General features: G+C 40.2%; 1 protein-coding gene across 10 annotated transcripts in view; it reads right to left on the bottom strand.

The window, feature by feature from the left end:
* Window positions 1-11295: 11295 nt before the first annotated feature.
* The window catches only part of SPIN1 (spindlin 1), a 109643-nt gene continuing 101754 nt past the window's right edge, over window positions 11296-19184 (bottom strand). For all 10 annotated transcript variants that reach the window (XM_048849486.2, XM_048849493.2, XM_048849485.2 and 7 more), the window contains one exon: window positions 11296-15034. In XM_048849486.2, coding sequence (XP_048705443.1) covers window positions 14835-15034 — 200 coding nt within the window. In that variant the 3' untranslated portion in view covers window positions 11296-14834. The remainder of the gene's footprint in view (window positions 15035-19184) is intronic.

Consider the following 19184-nt stretch of genomic DNA (forward strand, 5'->3'; position numbering starts at 1 on the left):
ATCCAGAGCTCATAATTAATATGCTTCCTATCAATTTAAAAAGCTTTTTGTTTTTTTTTAAAATATTCAAAGTATGGTTCTCCTTCCACTGTTTCTAAATCAGGTAATTTATCTGTTGAACTTTTTCACTGGGTCTCATATTTCTTAAATATATAGACTTAAGGCATAATCTCCCAGTTTTGCCTAACAACATTTCATCATGTGTAGTGTCTGCATTTGCTGAACAATTAGGCTGGATCAGACAACTCAGTCCTCTCAGTAGGCCTTCTCAAATTAAACACTATGGGAAACATGGAAAAGAAAATACCTTGATAACCCGCTGGAGGGTAGTCCTCCCATGTAAATGAAGGCTGATGTGCTTGGATAGAGCTATGTAGAGAAGTCTGCTTCACTCCCTCCCCATTAAGAACATGCTGGTAATGTGTTCTGGTAACAGAAAAAGGCCTTTTGGCTCAACAGGTCTTCTATTTCTACATCTTTTCTTTTGTCTTTAAAAAAGAATTTTGGTGATGAGAGAGAGCAAATCCAAGTAGGTAATGATGTAATTTGCTAATTTCAGCAGATGAGGTGGTTATATTGTAGAACAAAAATGTGCACAGTGATTTAATTGGGGATCGATCCTGCTTTGAGCAGGGGGTTGGACTAGATGACCTCCTGAGGTCCCTTCCAACCCTGATATTCTATGATTCTAAGATATACTCTAATTATAGTTAACATGACTCTGGAATAGTCAAGATTGCTCAATGTCAAAATGTTTTCATCCTCACTACTAAATAAAAGGCTCACTTAATTGCAGTTCAGTATCTTTACCTTCATTCGATGTGTTCGTTAGAGAAAATTTCCAATTTTAGGCAAGATGAGAATGAGTAACATCTTTCCAAATATTCAGTTAAGAAATGACCAGAACCCTTCAGGTCATCAAGGGGGGGAAAAAAGAGATAATTTGCATTTAAGAATTTTCTTTAAAGAAATGTTTTCCTTCAGAACAGTTTGTATGTGTACATATATATATAATTTATTATGATCCCTGGATGTTGAGAGTTTAGATTTCCCAATGATTAAATAATGAAGAAATGTGTTATTTCTCCACTGAGCGGCTAAATTTATAGAGCAAAGGCCATTTACTCAATTATTTGACAAAACTAATCCTGTTGAGAGAACACATTTCGTGCAAAACAGTCTTTACAGATCCAAGGATTGTGATTAAGCTCTGGCTTCAAAGGAACATCAGATGAAGGACTAAAGCTATATCAAATAAATATTATCTCAAGTACGAAACAGTAAAATAAGATCATCACCAGATTTACTAAATTATTAAATCTTGTTAAATGGATTCTGCACATCATCATTTGTTGTTCTCATGGACAGTTAATAAACCTGTTAAAGGAATCATGCATTGTACCTCAGGGCAATATGTTCAAAGCATCTTTGCTATTTCATATGTGCATCCTGGGGGATGGGAGCAGGAGAACAGAGTGCAGTAAAAAACTGAGGCCAGTTCAGGATGCTATATTCAGTATTTTAGAAGGTCAAAGACCTTGTGTATTTTATAAGACCTCCATCAATACAGTGTTAATACACTTACATCTCTACCTATCTAGGTTTGTATATTACCCCCATCACTGTAGAAATCTGAGCACCATCCCTCTGGGTGATAGAATTCACCATTGTAATACATTCCACCATGTAGCTTAGAAGTTCACCACCTATGAGTGACCATTTCAATAGGACCTACATAAAACAGTATCCATGATGGGTTTCCTTTGCTGTTCACTTTTCAAGTTAGATTAACTTTATAAACAATAAAAAGGTGAAGCTGTAACCTTTCCTTCCCTAAATAAGAACACCATTAACAACGCTTTGTATTGGAACGGTATTGCTTTAAGACAGAGGAGTACTCATATTAGGCAGAGTGGCTGGGGATGCTATGTGCATCACTCTGACCACAGGAGGTAGAGCAGAGACCAATCAGAGAGACAGGAGCAAACCAGCAGTAAGCCTAAATCCTCCTGCAGGATCATGGGGAACAAGAGTGTGGCTGTTGCAGGAAGATTTGGGAATGGAGTGAGCACTACTGGACTAGAGGATTGCTCCTCTGTTTTTATTGCGCCCTTCATCATCATTTGGTTGACTTTATTCACAGAAAAGCTATCATTGCCTGAACACTGATCTCTTGCAAAAATCTACCATTTTCTTATTCTTGAGCATGATAGTTCTTCAAGTGAACTTAGATGGGATGGTGAACCTGATGTTAAGATTGGCCCTGTAGCTACACCATGGAAATTTAATGTGTTTGGGTTTTGGCAAAATAATGATGATAATAATAATAATAATAATGCAATAACTTTCTAGACAGTCTTTAGCAAGGCTTCAACGTCTAGCTACTTGGGATGAGTTTATACTAATAAAAAAGGCAACAAAGTATTTAAAGTCCTATTTTTGCAGAGCCCTAAGGAGAGAGAGGTGTGCTGCTTGACCGGGTGCCAAGCCTCCAAATAGCATTTGTAAGTATGCTTTTTAATTTGTATTTTTTGGGTAATTTTCATGCCTGGTTATTTATGGAGACATCAAAAAGTTCTGATGAATACAAGATGAAGAGAAAACGAACATGCTCAAGAGTAACAGGTATTGACTGATTGCTTAAAATAAAGCGGTTAGTGGAGAAAGAGACCAAGCTGTCTCTGCAATACTGTCTTCTGCAAAGCTCACGTTTCTGGCTGGAAAAACAAGCAGGAATTAGTGCTACTTGAAGCATCAACTGCTGTACTGTACAGAAGCATGTGTTTTTGCAGGGAGGAAGTCTCTGTCACTGGCTATGCTACTGAGTGGGGGGCAGAGAGGAAGCCAGTGCAGTAATATGGAGGGAAAGAAAGCCTTTACAGGGTAAACTAGGTTCCCTTCCCAGTGGATGCACAGGATCAAAAGGCTGTACCCTCTGCCTCTTCTGCAAGCTGTCAGACCTTTCCACTTGAGGGGTGACTTAAGGTAATTTCCTGGGAGAAAATGTTTTGGACCCTTGTGTTGTAACTTGCTGTATCTGAAGCAGATCAGGAAGACCATGTGATCCCAGCTCAAAAATAGTACATTTAAGTGTGACTATTTTTTCCCTGGTTATTTTTCTCCATTAGTTTTAATTATGCTGGTGGCAGGCTAGCAAGCTTACTCTAGCATCAGTGGGAGTTTCACAGCTATACATTTAATTTAAGATTTGCTTTTAGAGAAAGCAGTAAAAATAGTTACTTCTTATCAGTTCCAGATTTCAGAAATGATTAATTGTTTGATTCAAACATGCACCACAGTAATTTAGGACTAGATATTTTAATTATGGAATAATCTCTACAAAGATCACTCGACATTCCCATTACATCCCATGTTAAACAAAGGATCCAAAACATATCACTTTTAAATAGTTAGAAAAAGTACATTTCAGCCATTTATAGCTGGGATATCTGTTAAAACACTTGCACTTTAAATGACTAACCTTGCTTTACAGTTAAGACACAATAAGGTCCCTTTGATTCCCCCTCCCTTGGGCTCAGACTTATACTGGGGAGAATGAGGGGCACCAATTATGTTTTGGGTTGACTTGACCATTAGGCCCTATCTATAGTATAATTGCAAGGGAATCAAGTTACCACAGAGTGAATAGTAGCAGGGCGGGCAGGACCTAGCAGCAGCACCGTAACTGGACTAATACTTTCAATTATTCTAGTTGCAGAGGAACAGTTAGATTCTATCTATGTTTCAGTTCTTAATTGTGCCGTCATGGGGTCGGCAGGGCCAGATGAAGGCCAAGGCATGAAGACATCCTAAGGCATAGAATCCCGGGGTCACACAATGACATCAGAATCTCAGCTTTTTTCTTTCTTTTTTTTTTTTTTTTAAATGCAAGGTTTTAGTCTGTATGGCTGTGAAAAATGCTTGAAAACAAACCCAGCATAACTGCTGCAGTGATATTTGCTTAAGCCTGCAGACACCATGAAATGGTTCTGAATAAAATGCCCCTTCATCTTGGTGGTTAACTCTGAGAACTGCTGCTCTTGGGGTCCTATGCCAAGATCACCCCAGCAGAGAAATCTGAAGGGGACCTCAAGGGAAGTTGGGGTTGCAAATACCCCATAAAGGCTTTGTTGGGGTGGTGGTAGCAGGGCCACCTGCCAGTCCTCTGCTCAGGTGAGTGTGCGTGAGTTCTCTCTCTGGGATAGACCCCAGATTACCAGAAGGCAGGGAGTGATGGGATGGGATAGGGTAAGCCTCATCCTGCCCATATAAGAGAGTGGTGGTGACTTCCTATGGCCCCAGTCACTGTCACCCCAAGCAGGAAAGGAGCCATGACTAGGGGCCCAAATTGCCCAAATCCAGCCTGGGGATTAAGGGGACTCTTGTGTTCTGATCAGGTGCCCTGCCCATTACTACTGAGCTATGGATGGGGCATTTAATGGGTTGTCCTCTTTCTGACTTACCTGCTTCTTTATTCTCCCACTTGCCCCCAAGCTGACAGTAACCGATCAGGCAGTTTAGAATTTTAGAGAACTCTAACACTTCCATTCCACTTCCTAATCTCTGTCCTGCCACAGAAATCCCTGTTAAACTGTCCCGTTTAATTCTATTTGTATTCAAGGCTGTTTCCAATCCAAAAGACAAAACAAGATGATTATATATTGTTTATGGTACTTTTTCTAAATTTGACTTATTTTGTGTCTTACATATTTGCCTGCTATTTAACCTAACAGGTTTATGGAAAAACGTAGCAGAAATTTCAGTGACAGTGACAACACACCCTTTACAGGATTTAAACTCAACTCCTTTGCAATATGATACAGACCTTCCTCTCACATCAGACAACAGAGATCTAGGAAATGCAAGGTGTTATGCTGGAAGGTATTAATGGCTGTCCTCAGTCACAAACTAAGTTATGGCTAAAGGGTATACTCAGCACCCTTTATCAGGCTAAAAGGAAAGAGCAATTAAATGCCAGTTGGCATAATGATAGCTGAAACAGAAGCTACTGCTCAAGGCATTGACCAGCATGGCAAGGCCCGAGCAGCAGCTAAGCCATGTGGAAATAGTGTTAAAAGACTGAGAATTCAACTAGGCAAGTTAACAATAAGTCTGTTCCATTACGTCTTTCTCTCTCTCTGTGATCACAATGCCAGGCAACATCACATACTGTTTGAGAAAAGGTGATCATCAAACTTTTAAGCATCAAACTCCACTTTTATCAAACTCAATGAACTTACCTCATAACTGCCATGCTGCGTGCAGCTCCATATGTGAAATGTTTCACCAGTGATAAAGACGCAGATGCCCGCCTCAGTGACACATGTATGTGGGAGGCCAAAGCCTATTCTTTGCACCATGCGAAAAGGAAGGAGGGAAATAGGAGCAGTGAGGGGGCTGAAGCAGCTGAGCCTGGGAAACCTCAGAGATCAAGATGGAGAAGGAGGCAGGAACAGTCTCTTTAGGGATGGAGAACATGGAATAGCCTGGAGGGGTTATTAGCAGAGGGAGAACACGGGGAAGTTCTGGGGAGAGCCTGGAGTGATTGTTTGAACTGAGATCCTGGAGAAACATCTCCCTTTTTGCCCCTGCTTCCCACTTCTCTCAGCATGTTCCCCTTTGAGCCTATCCCCTTATTCTGTCCCCTTCACTTCCCAGCTGGCTACTACCTCCAGCAGCTCCACTGTGACTGTACGCACAGGGACAAGAGGAAGGGTTCTTCAGTGGTTAGTGCACTAGCCTAGAACTTGGGGGACTAGGGTTCAATTCCCTGCTCTGCTTCCTCTGTTCAATTCCAAGCTTCCTGTGTGATCTTAGGCAAGCCACTTAGTACTTCCCCTTAAAGGTTTTGTGAGCATAAATACGTCATAAATTGAGAGTCACGACAGTAATTGGGCCCTGTAAGTACTGAAGATAGACAAAAGAGTTTAAGTTTGACACCAGACCAGACCCATTAATTTAAACTGAATTAACAAGATTGTATGCCTCGTGGTAGCTTTCAGCATATGTTCCATGGCTTCTTCTCAACAGAAATATACAGGGACATGGCATTCTAGCTTGGTCCCAAGTTTTGCCATAAACAGCATGGCTACTTTTAAACTCCCTTACAAACCGTTTTTGTCTTTCCACTCACTGTTGCACGAGCAGACATTTGTCATGGGGTCCAATCACTGCTAGTGTACCTCCTCCTGGCTCTTCTGGGGATTAGCTCCTTCCAGGCCCAACCCCCAAACTCCATCTGCTGCTCATTTGCATGCCCTTGCTCTCTCTGTGACTCAGAGTGCTCTCTTCATGGCTTGGCCCTCCAACCAGGTCACTGTAGTCCTCCCCTTTCGGGGTATCAAAGTCTCTCCATCCAGAATGGCAGTCTTCCCTTCACTGGCCAGAACCTGCTGCTTCCCCAAGTGGTGGTAGGGGAACCTGAGCCTGCCTTCTACTCCAGATTTCCAGTGCAGGGACCTATGTCTAGCAATGGCAACCTGCTTTCTCCCAGACCCTGTTGCTATTTTCCTGGACTCCTTCCTATGTCTTCTGGCTTCCCACATTCTGAGTTTACCAGCCCAAACTCCTTCCTCCCAGGGAGTAACTGAAGACTTCTTAACTCCATAGCCCCAAACACATCTCCCTTCTCCCAGGGAGGGACTGCAGACTACTTCCCTTGCAGCCTTGTTCTGCTGCCAACATCTTGGCTTTCTACTATCCCCACCTGTTCCATTTCAGCCATGCTCAATCATTTGTCTTTCCCCATCCATGCAGTCCATCAGATTAATTAACTTAATTTAACCTGCTCTGCTTTGAGTGGGGTGGACACCCCATCACATATGGAGTGAATTTATACTATAATAACAATTATGCTATTGATCCGAGTGAATTCTTGGCAGGCACAGAATTAATACACCTGGGAAACGGTGCAAGACCCAGAGAATAGATGAACAAACTCATGTTGGTGGGACTCTCCACAGAGATAAAGAATTTTTTGAACCAGTTACTGAAAACACTATTCCTCGATGCAATGCACAATAACATACCACGAGCAAAAGTAACTGTATGCTTCCCCTAGAAGTGAATTTGGTCAGCTGCTGCCATCCTTTCCCTAGAGTTGGGCATGTTCTTTGGGTTCCTGATTCTATCCTTTGTTTTGACCCTTTTAGGCTACAGGCCTACAGGCTTTTGTGGCAGATTTCTTGCTTATCAAGCAATAGCAGCTTATGGCTTTGACAGATGAGGTACAAACCCATAAGATATGTATTTCCGTACTCATCCAATCTATAATTTAATAGCTATTAAAAACTTACCTTCTTTACGGTGAAGAAGCAGCAGGCTGACCCAGGAGCTGGAACCGCCACTGGGCTTGGCAGGGGCTCCTCATGCATATGCAGGCATACACTTACCCCTTGGGGAAGGGAGGCTGGGGAGGTACAGGGCCTTTGCAGACCTGCCTAACTTCTACAATCCCACTGTGGCCTCACCAAGCAGGGATTACCACATTCTTATAAAGTGACTCCTGGGCATGGTAAATTGCCATGTGAACAAAGCAGCTTCTTGAGGCACTCTTAGCTATCCCAAGATTTGAGCCTCATGCAGCACTACATTCTTCAAACTTTCTGGCGGTGTTTTGCTACTGGAGGGAGTTGTGATATTTAAATCAAATCACAATTTGTCCTTAAATCTGTGTGTCTATCAATGCAATAAAAATATACAAAATGTACTTTGTAGCTTTTGAGAATTTTGTTAGATTTTGCCTCACCTGCCTGGGCTGATGAGTTGCCCATCAAGTACAGTAATATTTAGCTCTTTAGCATTTTCCCTCCATATATCTCAAGAGCACTTTCAAAAAGATAAGCCATTATTCTCATTTTACAGACAAGGAAATGAAAGCAACTTGCCCAGTGTCATACAGAAAACCAGTGGCAGAGATGAGACTAGGACCACTTTCCTAGTCTAGTGCTCTGTCCACTGGGCCACGCTGACTCCCAAACAAGCTTTCTTTGGACATCATAGGTCACATGATGAACTCACATTTTACAAGTATTTCCTTAACATGTTTATAACAATGATTTTTTAAGAAGTTCTCATTTTCTAATTGATCAAACTTGTGAAGAGATTTAAAAATATAAATTGATTCACATTTTCAAAGGATTAAAATAAATACCTAGGGAAGAGTCAAATCATCAGAACACAGTGAAATCCACTCAAATGCCAAACTTAACAGACGTGCCTAAGTTACAAAAAACCTTTCATCACCACAAGTGGCAACTTCATTGGCGAGCAGGAATAGAATGGGTACAAAGAATTATCCTCATGTCCCAGGGAGATGGGTCCACAACTCAGCTCAAGGTGAGTACACCTTCATCTTTGGTTAGTGAATCTAATGGCTTTATACCAAATGCCCACTCAACTTCTCCTTTTTTGGTAGGTTAACAAACCTAGTGAATAAAAAGGCCACAGTCATTTAGGGCATCTGATACAACACTACAGGGCTGTGTGACACGCAAACTTAAGTGAGATAATAGGGACACGCATTAAAAAATTCTGAGGGCTTGTATACACAGAACTGTGCTAGTTTACACTTAAAATGTGCTATTAAATTACTGTAAAAGGCTGTGTGATACTCTTATTTCATTTGAGTGGCTTATTTTGGTTTAAATTACGTCAATGTGAAACAGGTTTAAGAAACCAAAGTAAATGTTCACACAGAGGTTTGCGCACTTATTTAACCAAATCGTTTTTAATAAAACCAGTTGAAGTTTGGGTGTAGAGAATGCCTAAGTAATGGTTAGTGTTAAGTTGAATGGAGATGTTCCCAGAGGTCTTACAAGGGTCAGGTCTTAGCTATAATTAATGACTTGATGGGTAGAGTACAGAGTATGCTAAATTATACCTATGTTTCTGTGCATTTGTTAATCTGCGAGAGATTGTTTTGTCGAATAAGGTTTAAAATCTTTAAACCAGAACAATGGATTGAAATCAATAAAATTAAATTTAAAAATTTAGCAAAATTTCACATGCGGTAGGGAAGAATAATCAATCGTATCAAAATGGAATGGGAGATATTAACTTGACATCAGCTTATTTTGGCACTGGTTAGTGCCTTAACTGCAGTATATGACATTTGGATTGTTTTAATACTCCAAATTTGGAAGAGAAATTAATGAAAATTCAGAGAGAGCAACAACACTAATAAAATGATGAGAACAGAATTTAAAGAAAGCTTACAGGAGTGGCAATGTCAATCTGAAGGAAAGTAACACAGGGAAAACAACTCTTTTCAAATATAAAATGGGATGTTAGAATAGACAGGGATCATTCATTCTTATTTAGTCATCCACATCAAATTGGAGTTATGGGCATCAGCAAAGAAAACAAACAGAATTGACAGTGTGTCATGCCCAGTGAGATTACAGAATCACCATCACTGGAGAGAAGGCTGAATTAGACACATCTGTTAGATATGGCTGAAGAATTGAAATCTATCCTTCGACAATACAGAAGGATGAAAAAAATCACTTTTGATTTCCTCAACTCCAAATGATTAGTCATTCCTCCTCAAAATTAGAGAGAGGCCATAAGGGGGAACAGCACAAAACTTAACAACCAGCTACTCCAATTCACTCCTTGCAAGCAACAATGGATTACCTGGTGTTTTTGCTGAAGTAATCAGTAAGGTAAATGTTAACAAGGATGCCATTTAAATGGCTATTAGGCTTTGAAGTAAACACCTCAGAGCTAAACAGGAACAAATTATTCCTTTCTGAGATATTGTTTTAGAATGTTTGCAGACACATGAAGACAACCTTGCATCAGTTTAAAGCCAGTTCATACTTGGAAGGCTATCCTTCCATTCATAAGAGGTCTAAAAAGACCTTTAGCTACAGTTAAGCAGTTTTAGGTTCTGCAGAGAATACATAGAGCCCTACACAATATAAATGACTGTTTAGGGCTGTGATATCTGCATCTTCAATGTTTACACATTAAACAACTATTTGCTAGCTTTATGTAGATTGCCCTCAGATGGATTAACACATCTGCCTTCCTGAGTATCATTCTCTCCCTCCCCAAAGTCTTAATCAGTTGTGTAAGGATGGTTGAAGGGACTTAGAATCCATGAAGAGGGTTAACATGTCTGGGGAGGTGGCAGAGGGGAAGATAAACAACCCCCCAGGAGTTTCTTTAACTATCCACTCTGGAAGCAATTAAGCAGTTGGTTAAATGTGATGAAAAAAAGGTAGAGTATCAAAGACACTATATTTTAGTCCTGTAACTGGCTGCCTGATTATAAATATAATCCAGGGGTTTGAACTGATTGCAATGGAACAGATAGTAAACATTAAAATAAGTCAATTACTTAAAGTAATTTTCACTCAGACTTATTTCTCAGGCAGCATAATCCAGTCAATAGAACATAGGATGGAATCAGAAGAATCTGGGTGCAATTCCCAGTGCTGCAGCTAATTTGCTGTGTGACCTTGGGCTAGCCTCTTAATTAGCTTGGTATGAAAAGTTCATCCTTTTGAAAATCAAGCCAAATATTTGGATGCCCAAAGCGCTGAGTACCCAATAGCTCTCACTGACTTCAAAACGCATTCCTGTATGCTCAGCACATTTGAAAAACATCAGACCACTTATTTTAGGTGTCTAAAGATGGGCTTACAAGCTTACCTTTAGGCACCCTATTTTTTAAAAATATTGTCTTCACGTATACAGTGGGAATAATACTTACCCATCTTCATAAAGCTGAGGTGAAACATATTATGCCTATAATTGAAGCAGTTTCAAACCTCCAATTTTCAGTCTTTTTTGTGTTGTGAGTGAAATATAAATTCAAGTTTTATTTTGTTATTTAATTATGAATGTTGATTCAAAGCAGGCATGGAAGTAAGTGTCTACAAACCGACAAATGCTTCTGGAGTTCACAATTTCTGAGTCACTGCTTTTAAGAGTGCAAACTATAACGTGCACTGAAAATACAATAATTTACAGGCTCCTTCATGCATGTGCAGAATTCCCTTACACAGTGTTTTGAGAAAGTAAATTTAAGCACTATGCTTCACCTCAATCAGATTTCATCCACTTTAAATGCCATTTTATCAACATTCATACCTACTTGGCAAAAGAGAGAAGAAAGATTTGTTTTAGCAAGCAAAGAGGTTTCAAATGGCAAATTATTATACCAGCATAAATGGCTCAATGTTAAAATAATAAGTCCTTTTTTAATTATAAAACTGAAGAAACTGCTTCTTCACAATTTTAGACCACACCACTACATTTTGCTCGTGAGAACAAAATTTACAGTCATAAGTTGCACATAAAGGGTTTATTTTAAATGTTTTAAGGATAGAGTTACATCATAATTATAAAAATTACTTACAGAATTAAGTAACAGATTTAAAGTGTTTATACTTCTAAATGCAGAGAACAGGGAACTGTCTACATTGTTCAAAATAAAATAAAAATAATGAAACCAAGCTCTAAAGATGAAGTCATTACCTAATTTTAAAATGTGAACACGAAGACCTTTGAACTATACACATACCAAGAACCATCCAAATTGCACTAATGATGTAAAATACAAAAAGCACAGCATTTTAAAGGAACAAGAAACTGTTTTAGCTATAATTCTCCTTCCCTGTATTGATTGTAATTGCTGCTGTCCTCGAAGAAACCTTCAGTTTTAAAATGAATCAATTGAAAAAAGAAAAAAAAAAAAGACTTTTATGTATTGCGATTTGTGAAGTTTAACAGGGTTTTCCCCAATGTACTTAGGTCTTTATGTTTTCTATTTCAACTTAATTTAGGGTTTGGCACTCAAAAGAAAAAATGTGGTGTTTTAGATTCAACTGTGATTTTATTTACTAGTGAACAGAATACATGGTCCCTTCAAATGCTGTGACACATACAACTGGAAAATTACCTTCTGTTGGCACTATGCTCGCCTCACCGGTGCATTTAGTCCTACTAACATCCATTAAAACAGCACAATAAGCAAATTCACAAAAACTGAACACAAAATAAAACAAAACAAAAACAAAAAACCTAAACATTTTTAACATGCAACTTTAGTTTGTTACATTGAACATTCTACCTTCTAAGCATGCAAAAAAGGATGGTCTGCATTTAAGATTTTTTTTTCTTTTTTAAATTTTACATGGCAGCCTGACATCATACACACACACACACGCACACACGCACACACAATATACAACAATACTACAGCAGGTAAATGAGAAAGGCCAATAACTTTTATACACAGATCCCGGCTTGTGCTGTGACAAGCCCCATGATAATTTTGGAAAGTAATGTTGAACCCCTAGAACAAGGAACCAACATTTAGTTACCAGGGTAACGCAAGCACTGCATGCAGATCTGAAACATGAGCCTAAAACAAAGCCCAAAGCAGAAGGGCAGGAAGTGGAATTAGTGTCAAGCCACAAAAAAGGTGATTTAAGCTATCAAAAAACAAAACAAAACCAAAAAAACCCAACCCAAAAACCAACAAAGCAACAGACAACGGGGACACTTAAAAGGCCATAAAAAATTACAGATTATACTCCACTAATTGGCAGATTATGTGGTATATTAAAGTGGCTTGCAGAAAACCCACAAATGCAAGCCTTTAATGCTAAAAATGTTTCAGTAGACCTAAACTTCAAATATTTCAAAACAAACTTTGTTTTCCTCAGATGTATAGCCCAAAATTCACTGTACTACGTTATGCACGTATCCTGTGTATAATCAATACACTCACTCATTCTTGTGCCACAAATATCAACTTGGGCTCATGGAGCCAGGCTCAGCTTTGAGATTTACATGCAGGACTCTTAAGAGTCAATAGAAAACACATAACAGATCTGCAGGATGAAAACACTATGTTGCAAATCTGCTCACTTTGTTCAAAAACACAAGGAACATTTATGATTCAGGTACTTAGTACTTAAGGACTGCATTGAGAAGCTATTCACTGAAAGACAATGGCCTGCCTTTGGTTGCCCATGATGAAATACTGGACATAATGCAATAGTAGCAATGGACAAAGAATTAAGGTACTGTATTTATATGGTGAGTATTTGTTACCATTCAACAGCATAATGAGGCACAAGCCTTAAGGCTAAAATATGAAGTCAGGCAAAAATGGATAGACAGGGGCTTAAACCACTGAATCTTCAATGTCAAGGACATCCATAGTAGAGGTCATCTGGGCCTCAGATCTCTGATTAACAGCACCTTTTTCTAGTCTTCTGTGTAAGGTTGGGTATCTGGGTGTTCCTCCCCTCAACAGTGATAACTGGCTTCACATACTAGCCTTCTGTGAAGCAGTGCTTTCAAACTTGCAAAGCTCTGCCCTAATGTGACATGACAATTTAGTGCTGAACTGACCATTTTTGCCATTCTGATTACTTTTAAAAACTGCCAAATTTAAAAAACTACCTTGGTTTACAACTATCTTGCAAGATTAAAACCGTGAAAGGATTCTTCTGCTGTGGGCTGCTATTTACATCCACAATCTAATGCAGATGACCAAACCACTGAGGCTGCCTATAGCTTTCATTAGTTAGTACACCACTGGCATGCAGAACTCTAGTGTTCATTGAATGAAATTCACGTAACAGCATACCTCAAAGCGAGTACAACGTACACCACAAAAGGCGACAACAGGTTTAAGCTGTAGATGATTTGTCCGGACACTCGTAGAAAAGCCAGAAAGAAGAGCTAAGAAAGATGTTTTCTTGGGAGAAAATAATAATAAAAAAAAAAGGAATGCAGCAGACTGAGCAGAAGGCAACAAATGCTTCTCCTTCTCTAAAATAAGTCTTTAATGAAAGAGGACTGTTCTTTCATGAGGTTTTTGTCTTTACATGTAACAGATAAACTATTAGGCTTTTAAGTCCACACACAAACATCCAGGTTGCTAATTTTTATATTAAATGAGAGACTACTGATTGCCAATGTGTAGTCTAAAGATCTTTCTGAAGTAACATAATGTTATGACTGTTGTGGCACCACGCACTTGGGTTTGTTAAGACGTGTGTATAACAAAAATACAACATTTAGAATTGAAGGCAGCCTTGTTTGGTTTAGTTTTACTGGTTCCTACAACTTGTAAATGTGGGCCATTAACCTGCATTTTCTAATCAACAGTTTATATAGATGATTAAACCTTTTATAGTTTGAAGCCTTTTCACTGAAAGGTGCAAGTCAAACATTTGATGTTGTACTGTCTTGTGTCTACTAAGATGCACAAATATTCCCATGTACTGCTATTTCTTAAAAAGCTACCCTGAAATAAGGTGTAGAAACACAGTAGATTGATGTTACTTGGGTTAGGCACTCCTTAAAACTGCACAAACCAACCATTTACTTCTTTTTGAAATCATCTCAACCCCAACCCTGAAAACAAGGACTGCCAGTAGCCAAGAAATTAGATTTAATGTTACATAAGAAGGCAATATTGAAAATATCAAACTACACTTGCATGTGGCAGTTGAACAGGTGAGTGCGAGGTTGAAGAAAAAGTTAAAGGCTATGAAAAAATTTTTAGATTAATGATTACAATACTAGATCAACTTTACACAGCTTGAATTTGCAGCTGTTTACTTTAACTCCCTCTCCCCAAAAATATAGTGACTTCCTTCAAGAAAAGGAGTTCCCTTTCACAAAATGTGTCATGTTCACACAAATTTGTTTGTATTATTCAGAACAAAACAGTTTTGTTGGCAGAGATTGTGGGTTCGCAGGGACATTTAAGCTTTCATTAAACTGGAAAGCAGTCAAGTCTTTGTGTCTACAAATTTTACATTTAATAGTTCCACAAGTTTGGCAAAAGTTCACGATGATGTCTAAGATGTTTTCACTAAATCATAGACATAAATATGGAAATCATCATCAAACTTGATGAAATAGACAGAAGGTTTGGCTTCAACTTGATGAATGACCATGCCAGTCCTTTTAGAGCCATCTTCTTTGGCATATTCCACTTGTTTGCCTACCAGGCTGTCCACAACTTCACCTGGTTCCCGTTCTGCTGGAGGCGAATCATCTGTAACACAAAAATAAGATGTGTTTAGTTAGGAGTTTAAGGATTTTCAATCCACGTAACAACTGCAAAGATGTCTTCAGAATTTATTTAAATATCAGGAATGGTGAGAAGAGATGAATTACATTGTTTGAGAAGAACATTTTAAAAATTGTATTCTATTCAGTCAAACAGAGTTCATCAGTTCCACAGTTTACAATTACAGGAAAAAATTTACTTAGGTAACACTGCAACCAGAATTTTAAGAAACTGAAATCTTATACTAGCCTCCTAGACTTTCTGCATCTATTAGCTCCTGTGTAGGCACATGCACATAAAGCAAAGTAACAAATGAGGAAGTTCTTTGAGATGTGTGGTTCCTGTCTGTATTCCACTGTGGGTTACGCATGGAGACTATGTGTCTGGAGCCAGAGAATTTGAAAGTAGTGTCTGTGTATGTGCCCTGGCTCACCTCAACAGTTCCTTCTCCACCATGAATCAGATAAGATCTGAAGCAGAGGGGAACGAGGGTGGAAGAGGAATACAGATAGTGACCACACATCTTAAGAACCTCCCGTTACAGATAAGTCTTTTCTTATTCGTGTGATGGTCCCTATTGTAGTCCACTGTGGGTGATGGACAAACAGTACCTAAACAGGAGGAAGGTGCGAGGATGTGGCCGGTATGGCTGAGCGGACTACTGTTTTCCCACAGGAGGCATCAGCAGAATAATCCTGCACCAGTCTTACAAATGGGTGAATGGAACTCCACATAGCTGCTTTACAAGTGTCCAGGAGGGTACCTCCTGAAGAGATGCTACCGTTGTTGATTGCGCTCTGGTGGAATGAGCTCTTAGCCCCAGCGTGAAAGGGGAGGGGTTTGAGAGCTGACAGAGTAGAATGCAGCCAGATATCCATTTGGAGATTCTCTGGGTGGAGGCGGCCTGCCCTCTGACTGTTGTTGATACAGAGACAAATAGTCACAGGGATTTCCTGATTGATTTTGTTCTCTGCAGGTAGAAAGCCAAGGCTCATCAAACATCGAGGGAGTGGAATCTGCGGAAGCGTGTGGTTTTGGGAACAACACAGGTAAATTAATGGACTGGTTAAGGTCAAATTCCAAAACTACTTTAGGGATGAATCTGGGGCACAGATGTAAGGAAACCTTATCCTTATGGAATACGGTGTATGGAGGGGCAGCCATCATTGCTCCAAATTTCCCAACATTTCTTGCTGATGTGATGGTTACAAGAAAGGCAACATTCATGGAGCGGAAGGACATGGAGCAAGTAGCTAAAGGCTCAAAGGGGAGTCTTGTTAGCACTGAGAGAACAAGATTCAGGTTCCACTGGGACGCAAGCCTCTGAGTAGGCGGGAAGGTTCTTACCAAGCCTTTCCAGAATCTATTAGTCAGTGGGTGTGCGAAACCTCAGTAGTCTTGAGAAGGTGAATGGTATGTACTGATTGCTGCCAAGTAGACTCATAAGGAACTGATGCAAGGAGCCATGATTCCCTGCACATGACAACAGCAGTTGCCATAACTCTAGAAGAGGTATCAGTGGCACTGACTGCAGATTGGAGGGTGGTCCTGGCTATCAGTCTGCTTTTGTACATCAGAGGTAGGAAATGAGCTCTGTCAGTAAACTTCACAAACTTGCCATAGTTTAGGGAATCGTATTTAGCCAGCAATGCCTGGTAACTGGCTATTCTGAACAGGAGGCTGGATGATGAGAAGAACTTTTTTCCCAGTAGATCCAGGTGTTTATCCTCCTTGTCTGCAGGAGTAGACCTGGCATGTTGCTGTCTGGTCCTTTCAGAGATGGCATGGACCAACAACGAATTAGGAGCTGGATGAGACAACAAAAATTCTGCATCTTTAGCCAGCACATAACAATGCTTCTCTGCCCCTTTGAGGGTAGGAGCACAGGTAGCAGAGGTGGCCAAACTGTGCTAGCTTGCTCCAGTATAGTTTTGTTAACAGAGAGAGCTATTCTCTTGGGTCCGGAGAGGTACAGTATGATTAAGAGTTTGCTCTGGGAATCTTGGATCTCCTCAAGGGGAACATGAAGCTCTCCAGCGACTCTGCAGAGAAGGTCCTGGAAATTCCTCTTCCTGAAGTCATTGGGCGGGGGGGGGGGGGGGGGGGGGGGGGGGGGGAGAGAAGAAAGAGAGAATGTATGTATGTATGTATGGAGATGTAGAAGCAACCGCTTCATCTGGGGAAGATGATAGCAGTCTTCCTGGTTCTGGTGAAACCAGCACATAGTATTCTTCCTCCTATGTCAGATCCAGAGGTAGATCGGAGCAAATAGGTGCAAGAATTAGGAGTGCAGGGAGTGATGCTGCACCCCCTGGCTTGAAATGGTTTCCATCATATACAAGGTTACAGTTTGATTCAATGGCTCTCAGCACCCTGACTACACATATTGTTCCAGCATCCCTGATGGGAACATTTCCTTAGAGATGAGGCAAGGGGTGACTCCCTAGTAAATTTGATAGAGTCTGCAGGGTGGTACTGGTCCTGAGGCGTCCCCCCCCCCCAATATGGACAGCAGGAGGGGTCAGTAAGTGGTCACAGGGGCCCTGTAGCATGGAGTACCAATGGCTCTAAGTCAGATGAGGCAGAGGTTGTTTTTGAGCTTGTGTGGGTCTTTTGGGTAGTGGAGGATAAGTATGGTAAGTGAAGTTTCCAAACCTCAGGAAGACTGACTGTTCCTGGAAACACAGTGACAAGTACAAGAGGCTCCAACATCAAGCGCAGGAGATCAGAGTATCAGAACTCATTAACTCAATCTGTAACTATGAAAAGTATATACACCTTGTCTCCTCAGCTATGAGATGGGGTGGGGGGGAGGAGGGCGTAAAGGAGGGATGGAAGGGAAGACACAAAACCATGGCCTCAGTCCAATAAAAAGCCATTTGTCAGAGCTGGGATCCTTTCCTGCCCTGAAACAGAAAAAAGGACCAGGGACATTTAAAATTGCTTTTGGTAGAACACAGATTTATTGATTCATGACCCCATTTCTGAAACAGTACCACTGACTTGTTTGGGAACAGGTACAATTACAGCTTCCATCGTCCGTGATTCATGCTGGTGGCACACAGGTTTTTTTCCCCACTGCCAGATGGAGAAGCTGGGTTGATCTGACAATTAGCATATCACTCCAAAGAGCCATAGGCTGTAACCTTGAGTATATCCTGGTTGTTCAGGTATAATGACACTGGTGTGATATTGTCTACTAATAACTGTACCACATAGTTAAGAACCCAATGAATGGATTCCAGCAATAATGTTTATAGAAAGCTTCATCCATCAAGGACTTCAGCAACTAAATGAACAACCCATTATAAAGTCAAAGCATCTCTCACAATTCATTCACCTGGGTAAAGCGGTCCACTCTTGAAAACTTTTTGTTTTTATTTTTTTTTTAAAGGAATTTTCCTGTTTGTTTTCTAGATTTGTAATTCAATATTTTCTACCCTGGAAGACACTGTGAATACCTGGAGATCTACTATTAATACAACAGCACAAGAATCAAGAACCTCATTCACTGAAGGTGGGGGTATGTCATTTTTATTCAGACTATTTAAAACACTGTTTTTTGTTTTTCCTGTCTCATTTTTAAAGATTCAGCACTTCTCTCCTTCAGTTAATGGAAGAGAAATCTTCTAGTACCCATCTGACGCTCCTTCCCCTCGCCAAATCCACAGAGCAGCCAAGGGAGGAAAAGGGAAAAAAAAATCAAACTAATAGTTTCATTACTGATCATTTTAGCAGAAATGCTGAGCTAATATGCTTAATAATCATAGCTGGATGTAGGGGTATAATATGCTACAGTGAAGTGAGGGAGACAATCTCTTTCCCCCCAAAGTTTATACAAAGTACACTCTATTCCTGGCCAAGAGGGAGACGAGATACAGCCCCCGCTTCTCCTTTTCCCTAGTGCCAAAAGCTTCAATTGCCACCTGAATTAAAAAAAAAAAAAAAATCCAAGACACACAATCGCCCCTCTACCTTCCTGGATTTCAAAAATCCGTCTCTCAAAACCTCCAGCCTCCCCTTGAATAACTCCTGTAACAGACATGGTCAATACGAAATCTGCACCACACAGAGCACAAAGTGGGGGCAGTGTAAAGTGAAATTTAATCAAAAAGGGAATAATATTAAGACAAGG

This window comes from Caretta caretta, chromosome 5, assembly GCF_965140235.1.
Source record: "Caretta caretta isolate rCarCar2 chromosome 5, rCarCar1.hap1, whole genome shotgun sequence".
NCBI lineage: Eukaryota > Metazoa > Chordata > Testudines > Cheloniidae > Caretta > Caretta caretta.